This window comes from Cyanistes caeruleus, chromosome 3 (genome assembly GCF_971803275.1).
Source record: "Cyanistes caeruleus chromosome 3, bCyaCae1.hap1.1, whole genome shotgun sequence".
Taxonomy (NCBI): domain Eukaryota; kingdom Metazoa; phylum Chordata; class Aves; order Passeriformes; family Paridae; genus Cyanistes; species Cyanistes caeruleus.
The window spans coordinates 26,134,431-26,158,364 of NC_141703.1; the positions used below are offsets into that span (position 1 = coordinate 26,134,431).

The 23,934-nt window shown below is 37.1% G+C and overlaps 1 protein-coding gene across 14 annotated transcripts; it reads right to left on the reverse strand.

Annotated features, from left to right (window-relative positions):
* On the reverse strand, window positions 1-23,926 carry DCUN1D2 (defective in cullin neddylation 1 domain containing 2). 14 transcript variants are annotated; one of them, XM_086880263.1, is made up of 8 exons: window positions 23,814-23,875; window positions 22,478-22,580; window positions 21,211-21,782; window positions 17,949-18,117; window positions 15,349-15,479; window positions 4,411-4,493; window positions 3,069-3,165; window positions 1-2,419 (listed from the first exon to the last, which is right to left on the reverse strand). In XM_086880263.1, the coding sequence occupies exons 3-8, from the start codon at window positions 21,383-21,385 to the stop codon at window positions 2,340-2,342; spliced, it is 735 nt and encodes a 244-aa protein (XP_086736389.1). In that variant the 5' UTR covers window positions 21,386-21,782; window positions 22,478-22,580; window positions 23,814-23,875; the 3' UTR covers window positions 1-2,339. The 14 variants fall into 14 exon arrangements, 13 of the variants coding, with proteins under 13 accessions (XP_086736389.1, XP_086736387.1, XP_086736393.1 ...); XM_086880261.1 differs by having other exon boundaries at window positions 21,211-21,427; window positions 23,814-23,868; XM_086880267.1 differs by having other exon boundaries at window positions 21,211-21,719; window positions 23,814-23,853.
* Between the last annotated feature and the right edge of the window lie 8 nt (window positions 23,927-23,934).

A 23,934-nucleotide genomic window follows, 5' to 3' on the forward strand; every position in this document is an offset into this window, starting at 1 on the left:
TGCATTTTTTATGCTCTATTTATTTTAAAAGGTAGAAGGTTCATCAGAATGATTTGATGGCGCTCTCACCATAAGCAAATGTTTCACAAGCTCTACTGCTATGAATCTTCAGTTACATCACATACCAATAGATTAAGCTACTTCTGGTCAGTTATATTTTATCTATATATTTTAAGTGGCAATTGTGTGAGTAATAAACATTCCACTGCTTCTGGCTAGATAAATGCACTTGATGCTGTAAGGTGGTACACATTCTGCAAAGCCTGCGGGACAGATATAGAAACAGTTTGTTTTGGGGAGGAGGTGTAGATAAACCAAATACAGCTAAAACAGCGTAACTGCTTCTAGCTCTCTGCTGACTTCTGTAGAATACTTGGAGTTATGTACACAAATGCCCTTCTAAAAAGATGCATTTGGTAATTTGGCATAACCTCAGCGGGTAATTCTGCACAGGAATGCCAGGCAGCAGCGGTCTCAGACGCTGACACCTGGTGGCTGGTTGGCCAGGGCTGACACAAAAAGAAGACAAATATTCATAACAAATCACGCATAGGGCATTTTAACTTGCTTGCTAGGCTCTTACTAAGAGAAAAATCACTAATTTGTTCAAATTTTCTCTCATCCTGCTTTTTAAACGTCATTCACAACTGAAATTTTATCGAGTAGAAGAATGAAGGCAGTCTCTATATGCAGCAGGTACACTTGTCCTTGCAGGTTGTGTTGACATAATGAAAGCTGACTGCTTGTATGAAACTCTAAATATTAGAGTTTAAGAGAATATTAAGCTTTTATACTCTGGCAACTACAAAATAAAATAGTCTGCTGTCATGCAACACTTCAATGACCCAAACATATAATTTATATAACTTAATGCACTATTTTCTCCAAAATTCTTGCATCTATTCAGCCTTAAATACAGAAAATATATTATGATTATAGCTGTACATACTCTTTAGCAACTCTTCATTTTAACAAACTTTTACAGTGGCTATGACAAACTCATTTTGATGAGGTAGCATTTGCAAGAGCCCTGTGCGAAGACGCACTGAATAGTCTCTGGTAAAACTTTCTTGTGCTTAGACATTGGAAGACACTGATGAGAAACAGAAGACTGACACCTCTGTGCCCTTCATAGTCAGTGGCTGGCAAAAGGGGAGAAACAAATGACTCAACAAATTCAGATTTGGTGAAAACTGGTCCAGCTCCACCAGCCTTGAGATCACTGAAACTGCATTAATTTACTTTTTTCCCTCCCCTTACATAAATACAATTGAATGCACATCCACAGGCATGAATACTTACAATCATTAATATAAAGTCTCCTTACCCCTAACTATTTTTCTACCATGGAAGCCAACTTCTTTGAAGTCTTTGGGCTTATTCACATCTATTTTCCAAGAGAAGTGCCAGGAAATGAATTTGCAACTATGTTGCATTTAACTAGAATTCATGATATGTTTCAAGCTACAAAAAAAATCCATATTCCACCGATTCCTTATTAAAAAGAAATAAAACACATAATAGGAGACTAACTGAATTATGATCATTAAACATGAATTATAAAAGCATCTTTGGTTGCTTAATGTCTACTTTAAAATGGCTATTAAAAAAAGCTGGAGTTGCAACACAGCATAGAGCAGCAGCCTGTTCTCAGCAATGCTACTGTTACATGTCCAAGCACTTCAAGAAGAAAAATGAGGAAGTCAAATTAATTGGAAGAAAGCAAAAGGTTGGATGTAATCACTGTACACATCTAGGATGTGAAAATACAAATTTAGAATTTTGGCAATAAGGTTAAAACAAATAAAACATACTTTCATTTGCTTGGGGTTTTTTTACAATTCTGTATTAAGACAGATCCACAGAACTAGCTTTTATAAAAATACAACATACTGCATAAGTTTTATTTATGGATTTAATTTATATACCACAAATACTGCTTTTAATATAAGTACAATATAATACATTTTTATTTATGTAACTGCTGGTGTTCACTTTGGATTATGAACTGAATGGCATGCTGTGCTGTCAAAACTTTAATAAAATGGCCTCTAGTTAAACTTCTCCAAAGTATAAAATCATGCAAAATCTACATCCTATATGATACAACCAGTACAATAATTGAAGCCAATAGCCTACAAACAGCTTGAATCTTCTGAGTTTGCTCTTGAAGTGTCCAAACATCAGTCATCATTTTCATTAGGAAGAAAGGAGGAATTTCAGTTTTGTCTGCAGAACATCATCACGACCCCTGAAACCAGCACCAAGGTGCAGTAATCAGCTAATAAATCTTCATTACCCAGTGCAGTTCATTTAAGTCTGTACCGACAAATCTGGGGTTAGGACGTTTTATGTTTTCCTCCTGTGACTACTGGTCGTGCATATTCCACAAAATCATCTATTAGAACAGGCCACGCTCCTACAGAGAAATCAAGGAATTGAAAAATTAACCTATCATTATCAGCAATAAACTGGTATAAAAGTACAAAGGATTAGAAGCTCATCCTGACATTTTTGACCTAGTCTAGCTTTAACAGGCACAGCATGATAAAACACTTGAAAAAAACACCTAACTAATAAATTCCACATTTGAATCTCTTGCATCAATAGTTCATAAGACAATCAAAATGTATTTAAACCACAGAACTCCATACTACAAATATAAACATTAGTTGATAGCAAAACCACTGCATTCTTATTATAGCCATTCATATCTTAGGACTTATTTCTGCACACATTCCAAACCAGAATTAGTAACAGAGAGTAAACTGCATTTAGGATAGCCAAAATTTTGTACAAAACTTTGTTTCACACAGAGGGCTGTAGCGTAACACATTCAAATAATGTGCTCTATCATGGTGTGACTGTATCTTCATTTTCAAACTACAGCAAACCAGTTAACCTTCTTATCACTACTATTCTGGCAATAGGTGTGACACTGTACTGGCAGATGAAAATTTAAGGGTAAACAAATTAGGACACGAGGTAACAACATATTCTCTTCTTCATTTAAAGCAGTATTTTAATTCTGCTGTACCAATTTTGGAAGAGATTCAGGTACTGCTTACCTTCTTCATCATAGTTGGACATATCATCAGCAATCATATTCCCAAAATCTAACAAAAGATTCCAAGTATCTTTTGGAATTGATCTTTTATGATGTTCCTGTATGGAGGAATAACAGTACTTTTCAGTCCAAACTACTTTCAAATTCCACAGCAGTATTTTATATTGACATACATATACATACATTGATATACAGAAATACACCTATTGCAAATATTTCTTCACCTTATCTTAAAAAACCAATAACCAAAAAAAAACCCCAACTCTTTCAGAGTTCCAGCTTGCTTCTTTTTTGGGTTGAAATATTTTAAGTATTTCTTCTCAACTAAACATTCAGGTTAAATATTTCTTCTTAACTAACACATTTTAATACCAGGTCGTAATTTGCAGATTCTTCTTCAGTTACATCTACAGATCTGAATTTGGATGTTTTAAAGTGTATTAAGGCAGTTAAAACATGAAATGTTTTCAGAAGCCCTCTTGATAAAACTGGTACATTTTTCAGTGATTCAAATAAATATACTGCCAAAAAATTTAGAAAGAAGCTACTACAGAAAAAGATTTCAAAAAGTCTACACCCTCCCTACTAAGCAGTGGGGGACAAAAATGCAGAAAAAACTTTTTATTTTTCCTAAACTACAGATAAAAAGATAAAATGAAGAAGAAAATCAAGATGAAATATTATTATGTAACTTCATTTTTTGTAATTATATAGACATGCAAATGCAGAAACATGGATAAGTGAACTGGGTCTTTTACAATAATATTTTTGAATTTATAAGGTTTAATTTATGCATCTTTACTCCACTGCCCACAGAATTGCACCAGTAATAACGAAACTGTCAAGATCAGTTCACAACTATTGGCTAAAAATTTAATAAAAAAAAAAAATCAAGAAATTTTGTTGAAAACAGAGTCTCAATGTTAAATTCTGGTATGACTGATTTAAGAAGACCAAGTTTCTGCATTAGTACTAAAAAGGGCAGAGCATGGTAAAATTCATGGCTGACAATAATCACAGCTGTCTTGAGAATCTGCAGCCCCAGTTCCATCTACAATAATGGCTTCCTTTCATGCAGGAACCTTCCTAAGCAAGAGGATGCAGGATTAAGCAAGCAGAACACTCTACCACTTTGCTGCATTCTTTTGCATTCTTCTAAATTAGAAAATCATAAAGAAGATTTAATTTGGCTTGCTTTCAGACTATTTTATATCAGTTCTCAAAAAGGATAAAGTTTGAAGGAAGCATAGAGATATCCTATCTTCTTATTGGAAGCACACAGCCAACAAAAGCCAGAATACTGTGGAATAAAATAGGCAGTAAGTAATAAAGTACATACTTACCAACAAAAATTTATTCCAAAGATCTAAAAATTTAAACCTTCCTGACAAGACTAAATTCCAGTATGCTATTGCCATTTCTAGATCTGCAAGAGATAAAACAATATGTATATACTGCAGCACATTATAAGCAATAAATCCCTTCTGGTTAAACTATGAATGCTACATCTAGTATATTATGATACAAATAAATAACACTCTTTTAAAATCACTAAAAAAATGGTAAGGAATTGTTTTCTACTCTCCCTGACCCAAAAAGTAGAAGACAAGCAGTAACAGTATAAATTTTGTATTGAACATCCAAGTCAATAAAACTAAAGTATTTTTGTCACCATCCACCAATGCCAGATTAAAGCTACTTTCAATCTACAGAAACACAATACTTAATGATAAATCTCTGCAAATCAAAAAAGAAAAATATACACACACATGCACAAACATAGCAAATATTGATAGAAACAAACATTTAAATCCACAGATGTCAAATCCTCTTAATTTATTACATTTTGGACACACTTAACTTTGAAAGGAACTTAAGGACATGAGGGGATGAAAGAAGTCATTTGTCTGTGGTATTATGAATGTACAGAAGCCCATACAGCAGTAATTCTCCTCTTCTGGCATCATTCAATAGACAAACACCTACACCCAGAACAGAAAATACAAGTCCAAGAAATCCATCCTTATTCTACGTCATGACCAGTGATCTGAGAGCAGGGTTCAAGGAACTTTCAGCACTGCCACATACTCCAGCAGAAAGGCAGAAGCAACATTAGATGCAGTTTAAGGACAGAAATGATGTTTCCTTGAAGTTGATTTTCATCCTCAGCAGCTCACAACACCTAATGGCTTTGGTGCTTGCTCCCACAGGTAACAGCACTAACTACATGATTGCTACTGGGCTACCATAAAATAAGGCACAGCCTTTCTTAAACAACATAAATATTTCAGCTTGTGCTTTCAGTATAAAGGAAGTGTAAACAGAACATGAAGCCTAAGAGTAAGTATTATGATAGCACATAAAACAGAAGCTCAACCTGCACCTACCAGAAGGAAGAATGGTTTTTGAAATTGTATGTATCACACTACAAACCGAAGAGCACTCTGTCACCTGAAATCAAGAGTGAACTTCTGAAAGAGAAGCTCCAGATTTCAACACAGCCATGCCCCTGGAGTCCCTGTTTCAGACAAGGCTGGGGCCTGGATGAAGTGCAGCAGTTAAGATATAGAGATATGTAATATGCCTCTACCTACCTACACAGGGACAGTGTTTGTGCTACGATGATCAGTGCTCTTCAGTACAGAATCTGAATTATAACCTAATAAACTTCCTTCAATTCTTCCTGTCTATGCCACCACACTAATCTTCCACAAAAAAAAAGAAAATGTAGAAAAGAGTAATTAATAGCACTACTTGCTATTTACATATGAAGATTAATTATTTCTACCTGTAATACCAAATGACAAGCAAAAAGAATGAAAAACGAAAAACTTTAAAAAATCTTAACAGTTTCTAAACTTCACTGTGAAGTAACTGCCTTTGATCCCACTCAGGCTTCTTTATGCAGACTCAACCTCTCCCAGGAACACCTTGCAAAACTATCCTGTGACAACTTTAAGCAAAATGCACTTTGAAGAAATAACACCTTAATAGTTCGAAAAGTTTATACTTCTGATGGAAATATTCCTTGAAAAAAAGAAGAAAGTACAGGTAGGGAAACAAAGATAATTAAAAGTACCACAAAAGAAGAGGTAAAAGGGAAAGAAGAGGTTTTTGTCAAAGTATTATTTTAAGGTGAACTTGATTATTACAAAATTTTATTTAATGTGAAATACTGTCTTAAGTTGACATTTGAGGGACACTGTGTACGTGTCTGCCAATGAATTCTCCTGCACAAGGTCAGGCAGAAATTCTTTGCTATAACATGAAAAATGCATATCCCACTAAGTATGCTGCTTTGTAGTGAATAACAGGTCCTCACTGGATCTGCTATTCCCAATAGGCACAAGGAGGAAAGTTCTTATCTTGATAAAATTTGCTAAATGGGGGGGGGGGGAAGTCCAGTCTTCCTCATCTGTTTCACTGTAATCCCACAAAACCATGAACTAACACAAGTATTATTTGAACACAAGGACTATGTGGGACTATCACTTTTGGTAGCGGTGGCAGTTTATGCAGTTCTAGAGTACATGAGAAAACCAGGCCTTGAGGTTTGCCACAGTCTCAGGAGATATGTCTACACTTTTGTTTGAAGACAATTCCCTACCTAGGTTGAAAAATTTGGCACTGGAGGACAAAAAGGAGGATTTTTCTGCTTTAAAGGGAAGATCTAGTTACAGAGTTCAAATTCTATGTTAGCACGCTGACAGTAGTATCAATAACCAGTAATGCTGTGTGTCCGCTACAATTAGTGCTGCACTGATAGATATCGAAAAAAGAGAAAAGCTCTTATGCCATTAGAGTTCTGCATCCTCACAGGAAGATGCTTTTGCAAGGCAAAAATTCCTCAGGCAGTCTCAGGAATACCTCTTTCAACAATGTGTAGATATGAAGGCATCATTACAGTAAGAATCAAACCACAAAAGTATATAAAATATACTGGGTTTTTTTTACCAAAATATATGCTACCCACATTACAGACCAATAATGCAAGTTTTATAAACAGAAAAAGACAGATGCATGATCTCTGAAAACACCTAGAAAAAGATCAGTCTAAAAGAGAACTTCATTGCTAACATCCATGTTCACATCCAAAGCATAAAGCTGCTAAATGGTTAAAGAGTATCATAAAAATACATCATATACTGTACATTATGTAGTTTGAACTTCCTTTTCAACCCAAAAATATTTTCAGTGCCAATATCTAGTGAGAGTTGCATGTCATGCAGACCCTTAAACAATCAGTTTTTCTCAATCAGAAATAGTACTTTGCACGCAGTAAGAGCAATCCTCAAACATTAAAACCTCATTCTAAATTTGCTTTTCAAAAAACCTCAGCCTCCTCTATCCTGATTGAACAGAAAGCCTGAAGTGCTAACACTTAACAGCACAGTTAATGCAGAAGGAGAAATACAGCCTGTGTCTACTTCTTAGATTTGATCAAATGCTGATGTTGTTAGGAAAGAAAAAAATCCGTATTAGGTTGCTGCCAAACAGAGCTCTCTAGTTCTCCGTCTGCCCTACCAACAAGACCTGTTCATGCACTCATGTTTGAAAAGGATAGAATACTATCACTAATTCACCTGAATTACTAATATAACTTTTCAACACTGTATTGAAACTGATGCACAGGTAAGATCAATGGAAATTGATGCCAATCTGTCTCAACAATAGGACTGTTATACCTGCCTGACCAATAAGCATCAAGTGAATACTTGCAAGATTCAGTGAGTTAATAAATTCCTTGTTTCTTCATTTCTGAATGATTTTTAAGTCTTCTTTGGCCTCCAAATTGCTAAGAACACAGACACAAGAATTAGTTTCTTCTCTCCTAACCAGCAAAATAGCAAGAATATAAGATTAAACCTAAAAACACTTAATTGAATTGCCAGAATCTTAGAGCAAAATAGCCTGTAGTTGCAACTGGAAGCTCCCCCACAGAAGATAGGCAGAAGGGAAAAAAAACAAGTAAGGGATGGGGGGGTGATATAAATGCAGATCATGGCTAAACTTGGGGTCTAGCTGAGCTGGATCCACGCATCCCTGTGAAGATGTAAGCAAAGAGCTTCCCAGTGTGCTGTGTTAGGGGACAGATAATGCACAGTGTCAGGCTTAAGTGCCTGTGGTGGACAGGAGGAATGGTAAAGCACAGCACACGGATTTCAGAGGAACACTGCAGGAATCCAGCAGGATCTGGCTGGGCTCACTGGCTCTGTCTCAGCATCTGCCATGCTGGAGCAGCCTGATTCCATGCAAAATCTTTCATGTTTATCTGTTTATCACCTTAAGCACAAAAACAGATGAACTGCTTTGGAATGCAAGTTAGACTTAGGAGATGGCTGGCTGAACACTAGTTTGAATGCTGCCTAATGAACCAGATTGTAGCCAGTTCAAAAATCCTTCTGCCTCTGAAAATTTCTCCAGGTACCATTCAGATAAACTACAACAGATGACTTAAGGTTGACTGGATATACATTTCCTAAACGAGGTCCAAACATGAGTAAAAGAATCAATGAAGCATTAGTAGAACTGGCAGTTATGCCACATTTTTACTGATCAGAGCACCTCTTCTATACCAAGTTCCTCTTAAACTGCTGGCATTTTCAACACAGAAAATGTGAAAAAATAAAGCAAGAGCCATATACACAAACTAAGGTCACTGGAATATCTAAAATACAGCATTCAAAGACCTCTTTCAAAATAAATGTAAAATTCATTTATAGACCTCACTCACCTTCTTCCATGCACTCACTCCTACAAATTCCTATGAATCTAATACTTCATTGAAAGGGGTGGACATATTGATAACTAGGCTGGGGGGAGGGCAGGAGTAAAAAAAGAAAACAAAATGGAAAGAAAAAAATATCCTCTCCTAGTGTCTAAAGATCTCTTAAAAGAATCTTGAGATACTGCTATGATAAAGGCCAAAGTTGATGTTGCTTCAATTAAAAAGAGTACATTATACTCATCTGCTTACAGGAGAGGAAACCTCCTTGAAGTCCACATACCGGATGCAAAGATAGTCATTCTTCTGGTCTTGAGGTAATATTTGATTCAAGTCTGAATGCCCTCCTCATCTTTCATCTCTTGCTTGATCCCAGGCAACTGGCAGAGAGAAGGAAGCACAACCTTTTGAGCCAGCAAGCAGACGAAGGGATCACAAAGAAGTGATGAAGGACCAAATCGGCTTTTTGTTTCCATGTTGGAAGGTGAAGACCATGAAAGAATGCATTAAGCTCCTCCCTGGGACTGAAACAAACTGTAACAAACTCTTGAGCATGTCTTTTTGGGGCTCAAAGGGAGACCCAGTAAGAGAATCACAGCAAGTATCAGGTTAAAAAAACCAAACAAACAAAAAAATAGAGACAGAATTAAGGCCTTCTTTTGAGCTTGAAAGTGCCCTTAGAAATCTGAACTGCTCTGTAGACAACATGACAAAAGACCTATAATCCTATTCTTTAATACACTTACCAACAAGACCTAGGATACAAAATTTCACTCAGACTGCAGTAGAAAAGCTGAACCTTGGGAGTAGAAGGCAGGATAAAACTCTCTGTATTTGCACCATGCAAAAATTAAAAAGATTTGACTATATACAGTAGTAAGACTATAAGAAAGCAGATTAAAGACAGAATCACAGTCATCCATAATAATTCATTTAAAGTCTCCTGGCAAACCAGATAACTTGATAACTACACCTTCAAAACATAAAGACAAAATGCAAATCAAGTTTAATATATCTAAATGTTATGTACTCCAGGTCCAACATGCAGCCATTGAGATGGCACTACTGTGTTAAAACTTGGCTGTTTTTTTCCTTAATTCTGTCCACTGCTTACAGAGTCACAGTCCTAATAGTTATAAGCATCCATTGTCTTCTTTGATAATGATCAGATCTATTCAGAAGTATTTGAACGACACTCGACAGCTGGGCGCTGAGTAACATTAATCAGAACATCATTTTCACTTCAAGATCATCATGGCAGATCTTATGCACTGAGCCTTTGCCTCCTGCATCCATCCTTACACAAGGTATCACCCTGGGGGACTGCTACTATTTTCCCTTCTTTAAACAGCATGTGTCCAGACTGGAGCATTCTACTTGGTAATACTGAGCTAACAAAAGTAAATGCAAATATTCGAGTTGGATGAGACCATAGCGACAGAAGTCCTGCAGATACAAAGAGAAATAAAAATTCCCTACTGTCGCCACATGAACTGTGGAAAAGAGACTCCTATAAAAGGCAGTCCTATTTCTAGGAATGAGTATCGGTGTACTGAATTCTGTGTCTATTTTAGGGAATGACAGAACAGATGTAACTTAGTTTATTGGAGAGGATTCTTCCTATCTAGCTTGCATTAGTTTTGAAGGGAACAGGAGAAGAATAAGAAAATAAAAAGCAAGGGAAGACAGGCTTTTCCAAAAATAAATAACACAGAAAACTACACACACACTCCTACCCTCCAAGACCACTTTCTTGGAGCAAAATCCCCTCTGAATTATGAAGACAGCTGTGTCAGATATCATCAAAATTCTTGTATCACCAAAAAACCTTCTAAGGATGGCTTCTGTGCCTTCCCATTCCCCATCTTACAAATGACAACTGGTGTGATAAAAGGTACTGTGTCCTGCTGATAATAACTCCAGAAAGTCTGGACACACAGATTTTTTTCCAAGCTATGTTCCAAGCAAAAAGATTCGATGAAAACTGACAGGTATTTTAGACAAAACTTTTAGAAATACAGTCTTCAAGCACCACTGGCTAAAGTGAAGCCAGACATGGTGAAATTCACCTCAGCATGCTGAAGCAATCTCAAACTGCTTCCCACCATGTTTGAAACTTCATAAAGGTCAAAGAAGTTCTGGAAGAACCTCAGGCATTCCCTGCCAAACTGGAGAAAGCAACTCATCCAAGCGGGTCAGCCGTGTACCTAAAACTGCCCAGTACTTAAGTAACTCAGATAATACAACAAAGAAAACTTCTGCTAAATTTGCAACTTAGACAAAACCTCAAAAAAGTCTAACATGATAGAAGACAGGATTAGGACTGAAAATTATTTGGACAGATTGGAAAAATCACTTGGAAATAAGTAAGAAAGATTGCACTAAAGAGAAGTGCAAAGTCATAGTGCTAGTGGGAATAATCAGTTGAAGAAATATCAGATCAGAAAGATCAGACTGCAGCAGTGCTGCAGAAACCCAATAGTAAAACAGACTGCAAACTGCAGACAGTATCAGACTTAAGCAAACTCAAAAGGATGCAAAAGAAGCAGCAAAATATCTAAGACACATGGAAGGCATCTGGCTTGTTTGGGTACTACATGACAAGAGAAAATTAGACTAATTTGATTGCAAAGGAAATGAGAGTTGAAAGACAAAATTCCAGTATCAGAGAGCTAGGAGATAAAATTTATCAGGGTAGTTGGTTTTACTCAGTCCAGAGACTAAGTGAAGACACATACATAATCACCAATTATGAAAGAAGTTGTTTCTTACTCTAAGGAAATGTATTCTGCATATTTAATGGTTAATATTGGCTGGTTAAAGTATTAAACTAGAAAATTCAGAAACAAAGAATTAAGTTATATGCTAGAAAAAGAAGAAAAAAACCCTAACAATAGGTTTAAGCAAACATGGAAAAAGATGTATGAAACCTGCCATCAAAAAATTTAAGATTCTATTTTGTGAAGGCAATGACTCTCACACTTGTTCAGCCAGAGGACCAGTACAAATCAGACCTTGAATCTCAATACCTATTCAAACTGAAAAGGCAATTTAGTATATACTGTAGCATACCACAGTGCATTTGGTTAGAAAAGCGTGTGCAAGAATGGGTTTTGGTAGATGTTTAGCCTGTCAAGCACAATGGAATACACTATATAAGTATTTCTCTACCTTTTAAATTTAAAGACCATCTGGCATATTAAAAAGGCACCCATAAGTTGCTATTTCCTGGTGTTTTTCAGAGGAGAGGGGACAATAAATAAAGTAGTAACTGTTGCATATCACTTCTTAAAACAGCAGATACAGATTTAAAAAAAAAAGTAATCTGAAATGATGGAGCAATGAACCTGACTGTCCTGGGGTGACAGAACACCAGACTAGTTGGGGGGAGGGGTCATTTGAATTTTGTTTTCCTGGGGGAACCCCATTTGGAGTTTTCTCCCAAATTTGCCCTAAACTAGGACACCAACTCATAACCAAACCATTGCTGCTTGAACATTTTAGAGGTATTTCACTCGTTTCTTATGGTTTCAATATCCTAAGGTAACAAACAACAAAAAACCATGACCAATAATTGTGTAAGTCAGTTTGCCTATCACAGACACATTTCTGGTCTCTAGCTCTAGTCTCAAGAGTTATTTCTGTTAAAAAAAAGATGCCCTAGCACTTGGAGGACCCAACAGAAGGAATTTAATTACGTCTTCTTTTATAAAAGGTTTCTATTAACAATCTGCTAAGAATATGAATTCCTCATTTGTCACTGGCACTATGTCAAACTTGCTTAGTTTTGAAATAGGTACATTTAAAGGTCATGTGTATACCCAAGAATCAAACAATATTCTTTTAGCTTAGAGATCAGTTCCCTAACCAATGAGTACAATTACCACATTTGGTGATTTAAGCTCCCAGCCAAATAAGAAAAAGCACTGAATACTTCAGACCCTAGAAAAATCACATATTCTGCAACTGAAATTTAGGACAGAATTCCTAGATTATTTTCAATTCATTAATTCAAAACATTCACTTTTATCCTTTACTTAGTGTTAACTTACAGACTTCTCAGTGTCCTCCAAGTTTCAATTCACCAGAAAGACTTTTAAGGCAAGCAACTTGAGCAGAAGCTAAGCAGCATCCTATGCTGACTGAATGATGACCTTGACAGAGCTAGGCATAGATTTCTACCAGTTCAGATGGTAACAAATCTCTTTATTCAATCTGTTTAACTATCTGGACTTAATCAAAGTAAAGGCTCCAAACTGAGTAAGACAGAAACAGATTTTGAACATGGCCACTATCAATTCCCACATCTCCTTGGAAATAGGGCACACAGCCATTGGACACAAATACCAAACAATCATGGAGACAGGGATTAAACAGCTGCTGTACAGTTGCTCATTCCAGAAGAAAGTACATAAATGTACACAAAGAAGAGGATGTGAAATAAAAAACCCAAAAAACTAAACCTGTATTAAATGTAGCTGAAGCAACTAAAATTCTCAGCTCATACAGGCACTCCAGTAAAATAACTGGTGGGATCTTCTTCCTTGGTCACAACATACTGCCTCCTTTTGTGATTACTACAAACACCTACCTGTAAATTTAATTATTTTTCCCTCACCTCTTTGCTCCTCTATGATGGATAATCCCTGTAAAGATTCCATCTCCAAACCTATACAGTGCTAATTTTTATTTGGGTAAACTATCACTGCCTTCAGTCACTCAAAAATGTCACAGTAGTCCACATGTTTGCTCAACAGTCTCTTTCTACTCAACCTATGGTGATCCAAGAAATATGGTGTATCTCTACTGAAGTAAGAGAAGTAGCATCTGCTTATACTTCTTTACTATCTAGAATCATTTTACCAAAACCAGAAAAAGTCTGATGAAAAATGCCACCAATATACTGCCATATAAGAACTAAGTACTATGAATTAAGAGACTGTAAATATTATCAAAATGACTAAAGTTCCTGAAAACTGAAATCAGCAACAGTTCCCATCGATTCATTCGACAGTTTAAGTTTTACTACAATTTTTGCAATTCTTACTTTCTCCTGCTAATAGTTCAACTTTTAGTGCAAGAAGGAACTTTGGTACTTTCTGGCAATAGAACATCTTCCTTACACAACAGAGAAGACAGACTTACAAAAGTAAGGACCCCCAATACTAAATAAAACAGTACAGTCAGTTCCAAATCTGGGTTGGGCTGCCTCCTCTCCTCCACTCTTTATAAAACTTAGGTGAGAAGCTTTTGAAACGTAGTGCCCAAGTTAATGAGCTTCATGTTGGAATGACCCAATTAAAACAGGAAGCTATTTGTAGTACTTCTTTAAGTATCCCATCAATTCCAACCTCAGCTGTAACTGACTTAATCTTTCATGCAATTTTAAAGTATTAAGCTTTGTTAATGAAGACTAGCTAAAGGACTAGATTTCTAACCAACCTCAGAGAGCTACTACAAGACCTCCTCATTTTAGTGGCAGTGGCACATGAACCGTGAGTGACAGATGAAATGAAAAAATGAAACTGCTGAAAAAAAATGAAGAAAAATATAAAGTGGCTAAAAGTTGTCCTTAGTTTTCAAAAAAAAAAAAGACACCAGAAAAGATGAGAGAGATTATTCAAATCAAAGAACATGGAACAGACACACCTGGTTGAGGTCTAAATTGCTATTTTGCTCTCCTAAGAGCTCTTGAGAAAAACATTTACCAACTTTCCAAGTAAATTAGACACAGATTTAAAGTCGCTACGCTAAAAAAGAAAAAAAAAAAACCAAACACAAACCCTAAAAAAACCAACAAACCACTTCCTCTCACACACAGCACGAAGAACAGGGATGATGGTACAGTGCTATTCTATATACAAAACATGAATTCCTTCCTACACAGTATCTTCTGAAAGTGGACATAAATTTGAAGAGTGGACTTCATCTTACTGTTTTTTTCATCTATTCACAAACTAGAGATTTTTGATTTAAAGAAAGCAATGGAATTTAAATGATGTATCAGTTTTACTCCAGCAATAAAAGGCATGGATAGGAATACACCTCAAACTTTATGAAGAATAAAGTTTAATGCTATATGAACTATGCCTACTTTTACTCACTAGTTTTAAACCAAGTCCATAGAACCCTTTTTCTAAACTATACATGAAAACTTCTTAAAATTTTTAGTTTTAGCTCAGAACAGTAATTCTTTCCCAGTTTTCTCCCTCTTCCTGAGCTGATATAGACATCTTGTTTCAGTAGTTCTTAGAACACAGAGCTCACTAGCTCAGTATTTAAAAAAAAAAATAAAATTTGTCAGGTCTCAAAGAACTGCAGGAACTTCTTTCGACAAGAGGTGAGAGAATGTCAATATTGGCAGAGAACCCCATTAAGTTATCTGTACCAAGGGGACATCAAGAAGAGATTAAAAGAAAGAAGATGGGAAAGAGAAGTCAGTGAAGGAAATCAATAATGAATTTACTATACAATTGCCAATGAGAATATTGTAGTACTGGAAACATTTGGAACACTTCAATGACTGCAGACATTTTCTCTTTTTTTTTCTACTTACCTAGACCTTTTTGTCCAGGATTTTTAGCAAAGTTAAAAGTAAACTGATAAAAATCTTTGAACTTTACTGGATCCTTTAGCTCTTGCTCCAGTCTTGGCAATAGAGCTTTTAGCTTTTCTGTGGTGTCACACCTGTTCAAAAGAGATTACATTATTTGTATATATTTAAAGTTTATTCCTACTTTCACCCCACCTTTTTTATGGTGTAGTTTAAGAGCAAAAGAAAACAGTGGTTAAGATAAAAACATATTATCTTTGCGGATAGCGTTCTGAAAAATATAAATGCTCACATGCCTTTACTGAAGAATTTTAAGTGGAACATTGTATACAGGCATCCATACAGGCAATCCTGCAAACAGGATTCAGTGGTTTTTCTTTTCTATCCCTTTATGAACTTCTGAACAGATGCTACTCTGTTCCTAAAGAACACCCAAACCTCACTGAACTCTGTTATTCCTTCCCCTGAGACAGATGCTGTACCACAAGTGTGTGACGTTTTGCTTTAATCTAGATAGACATTGCTTATTCCCTGCTCCCCTGAATAAAGAGCTTCACACTACATTTTTATGGTTCATCTGAACATTTGAGGGCTTTCCAGCTAAATGAACCATTATTTGCAGTCATTCTCTCCCCATCATAGAGCACTTTAGAATAAAACTGAGGAACAAAATGAGCCTTGAATGATAGCCTGAAGGCTGGCAAACTAACAGCCTGGCACAGGTAAGCTAGGACAGAATCAAGTTCCTGAAATTCCAACAGAAACACATCCCTGAATAACACCACCAAAGCATTTTCACTGAAAATATGTGAGCTGACAAGACACTTTTAAAGGGAAAGTGCTTCTGCCACAATGAGGCATTAAATGAATATTCAAGGTTTACAACAGGACATTATCAATATCTTGAATTGTACCTAGAAACTCAAAGTGAAACAAACAGGTTTCAAAAAAAGCATCTATCACAACACTGTGTATTTGAAAGTTCTCTGTAGGTAAATGTTTGTATTTATTCTAAAGATTCAAGAAAAATTCTGTTAAAGCATGGGTAACTATAACAACATCCTTAAAACACAAATGCACTTTTAACTGTCTTGCATGGTAGAGATAAAAATAAGTTTCTTTCTGGCCTCCAGCAGTACCTGGAGGAGAAAAGAAAGAATTCTGCCAACAGTCTTCAAGTGAGACACTCTGCTTCATTGGGACTTGATCTAGTCAATAAATATACCATCCCATATGCATCCTAAAGATGCTGTGTGATCTAAGCCTCAGGGAATGTCTTTCCATTCAACTGCTCACTTGTGTTCATTGCTAAAAACCACAGACACTGTGCCTCCAAGTATGTAATAAAATCACTCCAAATTCTCAGTAAGTGCTGTGGCAAGCGGGTGCAGCCACATTATGCTCCCAAGAACAGTTGTTCCAAGAACAGGTGGTTGAGCAAAACCTTTTAAATCACTCTTATGAGGAAAAAAATAAAAAGGCAACCTTTTATATAATAGTATGAGCACTTAATTTCTATCCATGGTTAGAAAATCATAATTATTCTTGTAATTTCTACCCAAAGATACACAATGGGGCAAAATAAAGCAGTGAACTTCAGATGGTATCAAAAGTCATTTCATCATAATTTTATAAAAAAAATGTTTAAAAAGAAGTCAATAACTGATGAGGTCAGTAACATCAGACTGCTACAATCTCTGCTCAAGAAACAACCACCACATTTCCTAAAAGCTGGTCTGTCTTAGAAATGTATTGATAAGGTGCCATTCTAAGATCAAAAGAAATTGTTTAGCTACAAAAACCAGGAACAAGTAATAAACTACTTATCCATCCATTTAATGCAACCTGTTAAAAAGAGTAATTTGTCATCTCTAAATATTAGAAATGCTGCTCCTCTTGGCAAAGAAAAGCTATACACAAAATATTATTTTATAATGATAGATGCTTGACTTTGGTAAACAGAGGCAACATTCAAAGTTTATTATCCAGAATAGCTCCATAACCCAGGAAAGAAATTTTTATCAGTTACATCACAGTTGGACCAATCTTTTCTACTACCAATATCCTCATTTTTATTTCAATTCCTCATAGATATTTTATACAAATGAAGTATCGAGTATAAAAGAGAGAAAAGTTTGTGTGGTAAAAAGGACAAAAAGAAATATGGGTCCATTTTCTGGTGGCAACATTAAAGGAAAGAACTGAAGGCTTTCTTTTCTTTTCCTGTTTCTTTTCTGCTTCAACACTGACTGTTTTTCCCCTCATACAACTCCAGTGACTTTCAGTTTTTAACAGCAGGAAGTCCAACTCAAATCCTTAACACAAATATGCATATGCTTACTATGAACTACATAAAAAGATAGGTGAATCCATCTACTCCCTTGCTGTACAGGTAGAAATTGTTTTTGCTTTCCCCTTACTGTTGTCATTAAGGCTTTGCAGTAAAGCACCAATTCAAGGATGACAAAACACTACAAGCACTTTCCACCTGTTAAGTTTGGCACAACAGCTTTTTAAAGCTTCACACAATTTAACTGAAAATGCTTTGAACAGAAACACGGTTCTGGCCTTACATTATAAACTATGCAGAAATGGACACTTACCCCAACTCTGTCATGCCGTCAACAAATTCCTTTTTACTAAATTCACACTGAGTAGCTGCCCTGAATTTCCATGCCACAACCAGAACACTGATACTGGCTGGGTCCAGGCTTAAATCATCACAGAACTGCTGAATCCCATCAATGCCAATTTTATTTTCATCTTGTGGGTCTGCACAACACACAAAGAGGAGAATTATAATTATTTACAAAACATATTAACAATCATGTGTCAGCTCTGATGTGCTGCATAATACAGGTATACATTTTTTCATAATCTTCACAAATGTTTTCACTTGAAGTCTAGATATTTTTAAAAGAGAATCAATAAACAGATTACTTAATCTGTAAACTTACAGAGAAATTGGTTTGCCACTTTTCCTGAAGTTATCTGCTAATATCAACTAAATAATCTTGTTTTCCCTTCACAATCCTCTATAAGACTTGAATTAACTCAGGAGATGCTGCCTACATTTAGAAACAGGCTGATAAACACATCAAAATGTGCAGCATATTTATATTGGTCAGTGTGTATTAAGCTTAAAAAAACCAGCAAAAGCAACCCAAACCCCAATTAGATTTCTTTTTCTTGATAGTGACATATGGGTAGCCACTACATCCACTTAAAGACCACATTTAAATATTTTGGGGGTTTAATTCTCTGTCAGGGAAATCACTAGAACATTGTTCAAACAATGCTTTAGCATATATAGTATAGTCTATAATGCCAACAGCATATATAGTCTTAAGGTAATTAATACAATTTAGTACAAGCAAAACACAGTATTTTACCAGTATTCAACCTTTTTGAATGTGGGTAGATGCCTTATAATAATTCTGTAACAAAATTTCTCTCCCAAAAAAGCCCCCAAACAAACAACTCCCTGCATGTAAACTTAAGACTGGAGAAGAAAAAAACAATTGAAAACAAAAGAAGATAAAACTATACACCTATAGTTTTCAAAGCCTGAGATTTTACAAACCACAAAACTGTCTTTCCAAGCTTTTGAGAGGACTACATTCCTGTATCATAAGCTGGGCTATGTAGAAAAGCATCTCTTGAGTAGATTTAGTACTAACTTCTTAAACTGATACCATTTTCAACCACGCTGTTTTTAAGTCCTGACCCCAGCATTTGATTAAAAAAAAAAATAATAAAATCAAGCCTAGATAAAACCTTTTGAATTTTATTTTAATTCTTAAGCTAAGATCTCTTTTACTTTCCCAGCCAATACTACAGTGAAAGAAATCGTAAATTCCAGAGAGAACATTAATTTGGCAAACAGACTTACATCTATTAAACCATGAATTTCACCTAAGGTATAATTCAGGGACCTTTGATCCCAAACAACAAGTAAATGCATCTATTCAACTAGTTCTAAGACATGTAAAGCATATTTAATATGTATTTGGGGAGTAATTGAAGAACTGAAGGTGAGATATGCACTGTCTTGAAATCAGTGGAAAAATTCTGCTGGATTTCAACAAGGACTTTTCAACCCTATCATATTTCACATCATCCAGGCAACTAGTAACAAAATGCAATCATTGTTTTGACAGAGTTGCTGGATCAATAGGTAGGAAAACTAAGAAAAAACAGCACAGAGAAAGACATTTCAGATTTCTAGTGCACTATCTTACAGGCTTTGTAGAACAAAGGAATCCCTTATTGCTGAGGGGCCAGCAACTCAAATCTAAGCCAGATATGAATCAAGGAAAGGTGCTTAACCAAAACTTTTATAGTCTTCTGTCAAATCTTGTCACAGTTTTTAATATCTACAGCTTCAGTGTTTAAGTGCCACAACTACAGAAGTGTGCTGCTAACTAAAACACTAACTTAAAATGGCTAGACTTGCTTTCACAAAAGTCAGATGGTGCAGTTTGCCACTGCTAGAAATCTGTAAGTAACAAATAACATTTGTGAAAATCTTCTTCCATTTTAGATATTCTTAACAGCATTTATGAATTTGAATCATATATTCTTGACCCTGCAATCTCCAAGACTCAAATTAAAGGAGCAAACAAAAGATTCATATATGTACTATTATATATATATATATATATGCATGTGTATATATGCTATATGTATGCTACATATATGTATGTGAATATACACATAGGCATATATAAAGCAAAACATGGTTATCTGAGTTTTGTCTCTGGGTTTTTGTTTTCAGAAGGAAATACTATAGCACTGCTGCCTCTTTGTCCCTACACAATTCATTACCACACAATACTGAACTATTAAAGAATCCCTGTACTTGAAATAGAACAGATTATGTAAAGAACAAAAATGATAGAAACAGCAATGTAAAAAAAGGATAAAGTGTACACAAGGCAAACCATATATTTAAATAAGAAAAGCACATAAAATCATAGCAGAGTGGTTAAGGGTTTGTGTTTTCAAACACAAGATGTACGGATTTCAACAGGAGCTAGCAATGATTCCAGCCCACACTGCTCCAACATGAGCAATGCACACGCATGTCAAATGGCCACAATTCAGCAAGCTCTGTCACCTGGATCACATACATTCTTATATTTGAATGCCTATCTTTTTTGTTGTTGTTGTTCTTTTACCAACAATGTAAAATGGAACTCGGAAAGGAAGCAGCTCTGCCTTTAATCTACTTTTGTGTGGTTTTCCCTCCAAGCCTCTCTGAAAAGGCACATTACTTTTGCTGTAACATGCCAGCATGAAGGAATTAGATAATGATGTAGTTTATAGTTTTTGAGTTTTCTTATCTGTTTTGTCACACTCCTAGCTGTAATGTTATCTGAAATACTTTTTATTTTAATATATAGAAATATTATAGAAATATTACTGTCTCTGAACAGAATTCTCCCAAATGCTAGTATAAGAACATTATGCATTATTTTCCCATGGAAAGACCATCATACAGATTTAAGAGCAGCTACTGGCAAAAATTCACATAAGTTGCATAATAAACTTTGCTACCACATTTGACAGCTGGCACTTTTTCCTCACTATTAATTTCCTACTTTTAAAGCCTACAGAAATCACTACAGAAGTTGTGTACAGATCATTAAGAACATTTAAAACTTCCTTTCATTCTTATCATATTACTATAAACACATAGTGAGAAGCAAAAGCTAGCAAGCTTTATTTAAAATTCCTTCAAACTGGTAGAGGGAAAAGCAGAAAAACTCCTCACACAACATAACGTAGAAAAAACCAAAACAAAATTCACAACAACAACCCCAAGCTCACCAACAAAAAACGCCCCAGAAAACTAAACCTTACCTTTGTATCGATTATACAATTGTTCTAATTTCTTCTTGTCTACTGAATTTTTCATGGATTCTTTGTAGTACAAGTCTGGATTCTGGAAGTAGTTGTCTGTTGCCACTTCTAGTTTCCATTCATTCTGTGTTAAGCAGTATATAGCAGTCCTTTCACCAGCCTGGGTAAATGCCATAAACTGGCGGACCTTGTCCTTCTGGGACGATTTAAGCTTATGCTTTGGGATGCAAAAGAAGCAGGAAAGCCAATGAAGCTAATCCAGAAGTTTGTTTCAGCATTCTACTACTAATGCCTATCTTTTAAAGGTTTTAGTTTTCTTGTTGATGACAACTTTCACTTCAGAATTACAGGAAGACAAAGCCTTGTTCTTCTGCAGTTAAATAGACAGCATTTTCTTCTGAAAATTGAAATGACAGCATCTATATGCACATTTTTAGCAGCACATATTCTGTCAGTAACAAACTTGTATTTCTGCTTTATTGCTCACATATGCTGACGTTTTTTCTGTTCTGTAACAGCAGTAAACACAAGTTTCGTCATATTACAATATGGTTATCTTCTGAAAGATATGCCTAGTGGTTATAAAAAACAGAAATTAAAAAGGTGCAACTTACAGATTCTCAAATTCTGTATAAGTCCTTCATACATGGAGAAAAATACCCGAGTTTTCCTAATATTTTCTTAGCAACAATTAACAGGGCAAAGTTTAATCATTTTAAGTCATTTGAAAAAGGCAGAAGCATCTCTCATATAATTATAAAACATTGCGAACAGAAGACATAAGGCAAAAATAAAATAGACGAAGTGACAAGTCGGAGTCTACTGAATGTTACAATGAAACTATAGGATGAATTAAAATTTTAGATCACATTTACAGCAAACTTTGAAAAATATATTTATACTACTAGTACATTAAACAACAAAAAAGCCTGTTGCAGTGGTCTACAGGAACTAATATGATTTTTCTCTCAATTGCAGCAACCATATTGAGAAAATATCCCTAAATTCTGGAACACCCAAGAGATAGGAATGGGCATTTTACAGGGAGAAAATTTGCTAGCAACATATTTCAACATTATTCTTAATATGAAGTAAAAGGAGATAGCCTAAATCAAACTCTGCTTTTTATTATATTCTGTACTTTCCAATTTTGTTAAGCCATACTTAACACATGTTATGGGGCCAACAATTAAGCTGAAGAATTTGTATAAATTCCCCACTACAGCTTAAATCGTCAGGTATAATGGAAAATTTACGGGTCTCTTACAAGAGAACTGAAGCCTGATCCAGTGAGCAGTAAACACGAGACCATCTTTCAGTTTACTTTTTTATCGCTTGTACCCATATGAACATCTTGACTATAGATGGTCCTGAGATAAGAAACACATCATGTAAACAAGATAAGGATTTTGGGTTTTCCGACAAGATTTTTCAATTTAATAGAAGAAGAAACATGCTGGGTTTCTTTTTGCATAAGAAATACCTGCCGTGGGAGGAAAACCATGCAAAATGTAACTACTACATACTTTGGTAAGTAAATAATCAATACGCCTTTGGCTGCAAGCTCCAGCCTGCCTCCAAATTTTCATAAGGGTTTAGCTAAGGAAGACTCTGCACCTAGATCTTCCTCAGTTACATAAACTTCTTCTGGGCAACAAACTTAGAGATAATCACTTCAACACAGAGGACTCTTCCAAGAACGCCAAGCAAACCCCGTGTCCTCTTTCAAGCCTAGTTAACGCCGGGCACTTAAGGCAATTTTCTAACTTCATTTCTAGCGAAATGAAACAGCGAAATTATTTGAAGCTGTAAGAAACAAACTGCAGCCCGCTACCCTGCCACGTAGCACGGTTCCTACCGCCCATCCGCGGCCAGAGCCCTGCAGCGGGAGGGCACCGCGCACCTTCCCTGGGGGCCGGCCCGGCCCCGGGGCGCCCGTCCCAGCTGAGCCCTCGCTGATGGCAGCCCAACAAGGATGCGCACCCCGCATCCAGGCACAGCTCAGGCACGTTTCTGGAGCCCTCTCCCAGCGCCAATGACACCGTACCGCACACCCCAGGGAAGCGCTGAAGCTGCTGCAGAGGCACCAGGAGAGCCCTTCCTTCCCAAAACAGCCCTGGCCGACCCCGCCATCCCGACCCAGTAAGGGATTTGTACCGCACCTTTCCCACCGCCTCAGGCTGCACCTGCCGCGTCCCGCGGCGGGGAAGGGGCCGGTGGGAGCGAGGGACTCGCAGCTCCGGTGACCTGCCCCGCCAGCCCCAATCCCAAAAAAGGGAAAGGTACGCGCAGAGCCGGCTGCCTGCGCTCGAAATACCCGCGGCGGGGCCCGGCCCCCTCCCTTCCCCCGCCGCCCCCGGTGACCTTCCCCGCTCCTGGCCCGGCGGAGGAGGCGGCGGGAGAGCGACTCCTCACGGGGGGTGCGCGTCCCCGCGCCGCTCGTCCCCCCCGCCTGGCGCCTCCCCGGCCAGGGCAACCGGACTCGGCGCGGCGGGAGGCGCGGGGGCGCTCGGCTCGCCAGCCCGGGGGCTGCCTGGGGGTTGTTCGAGGCTCCCCCTCCCCGGTTTCGCCGCCTCCCCTCCCCCCCGGCTCGCACAACCTACCATTTTATCACCGGCGCTCCCACCAACTTCACCGCCCGGCGCCGCCTCCCGCGCAGGCGCGCACCGGCCCGCCCGCGCCGCCTCCCGCCGGGGAGCGCTCCGGGCGCGGGCCGCAGAGGCG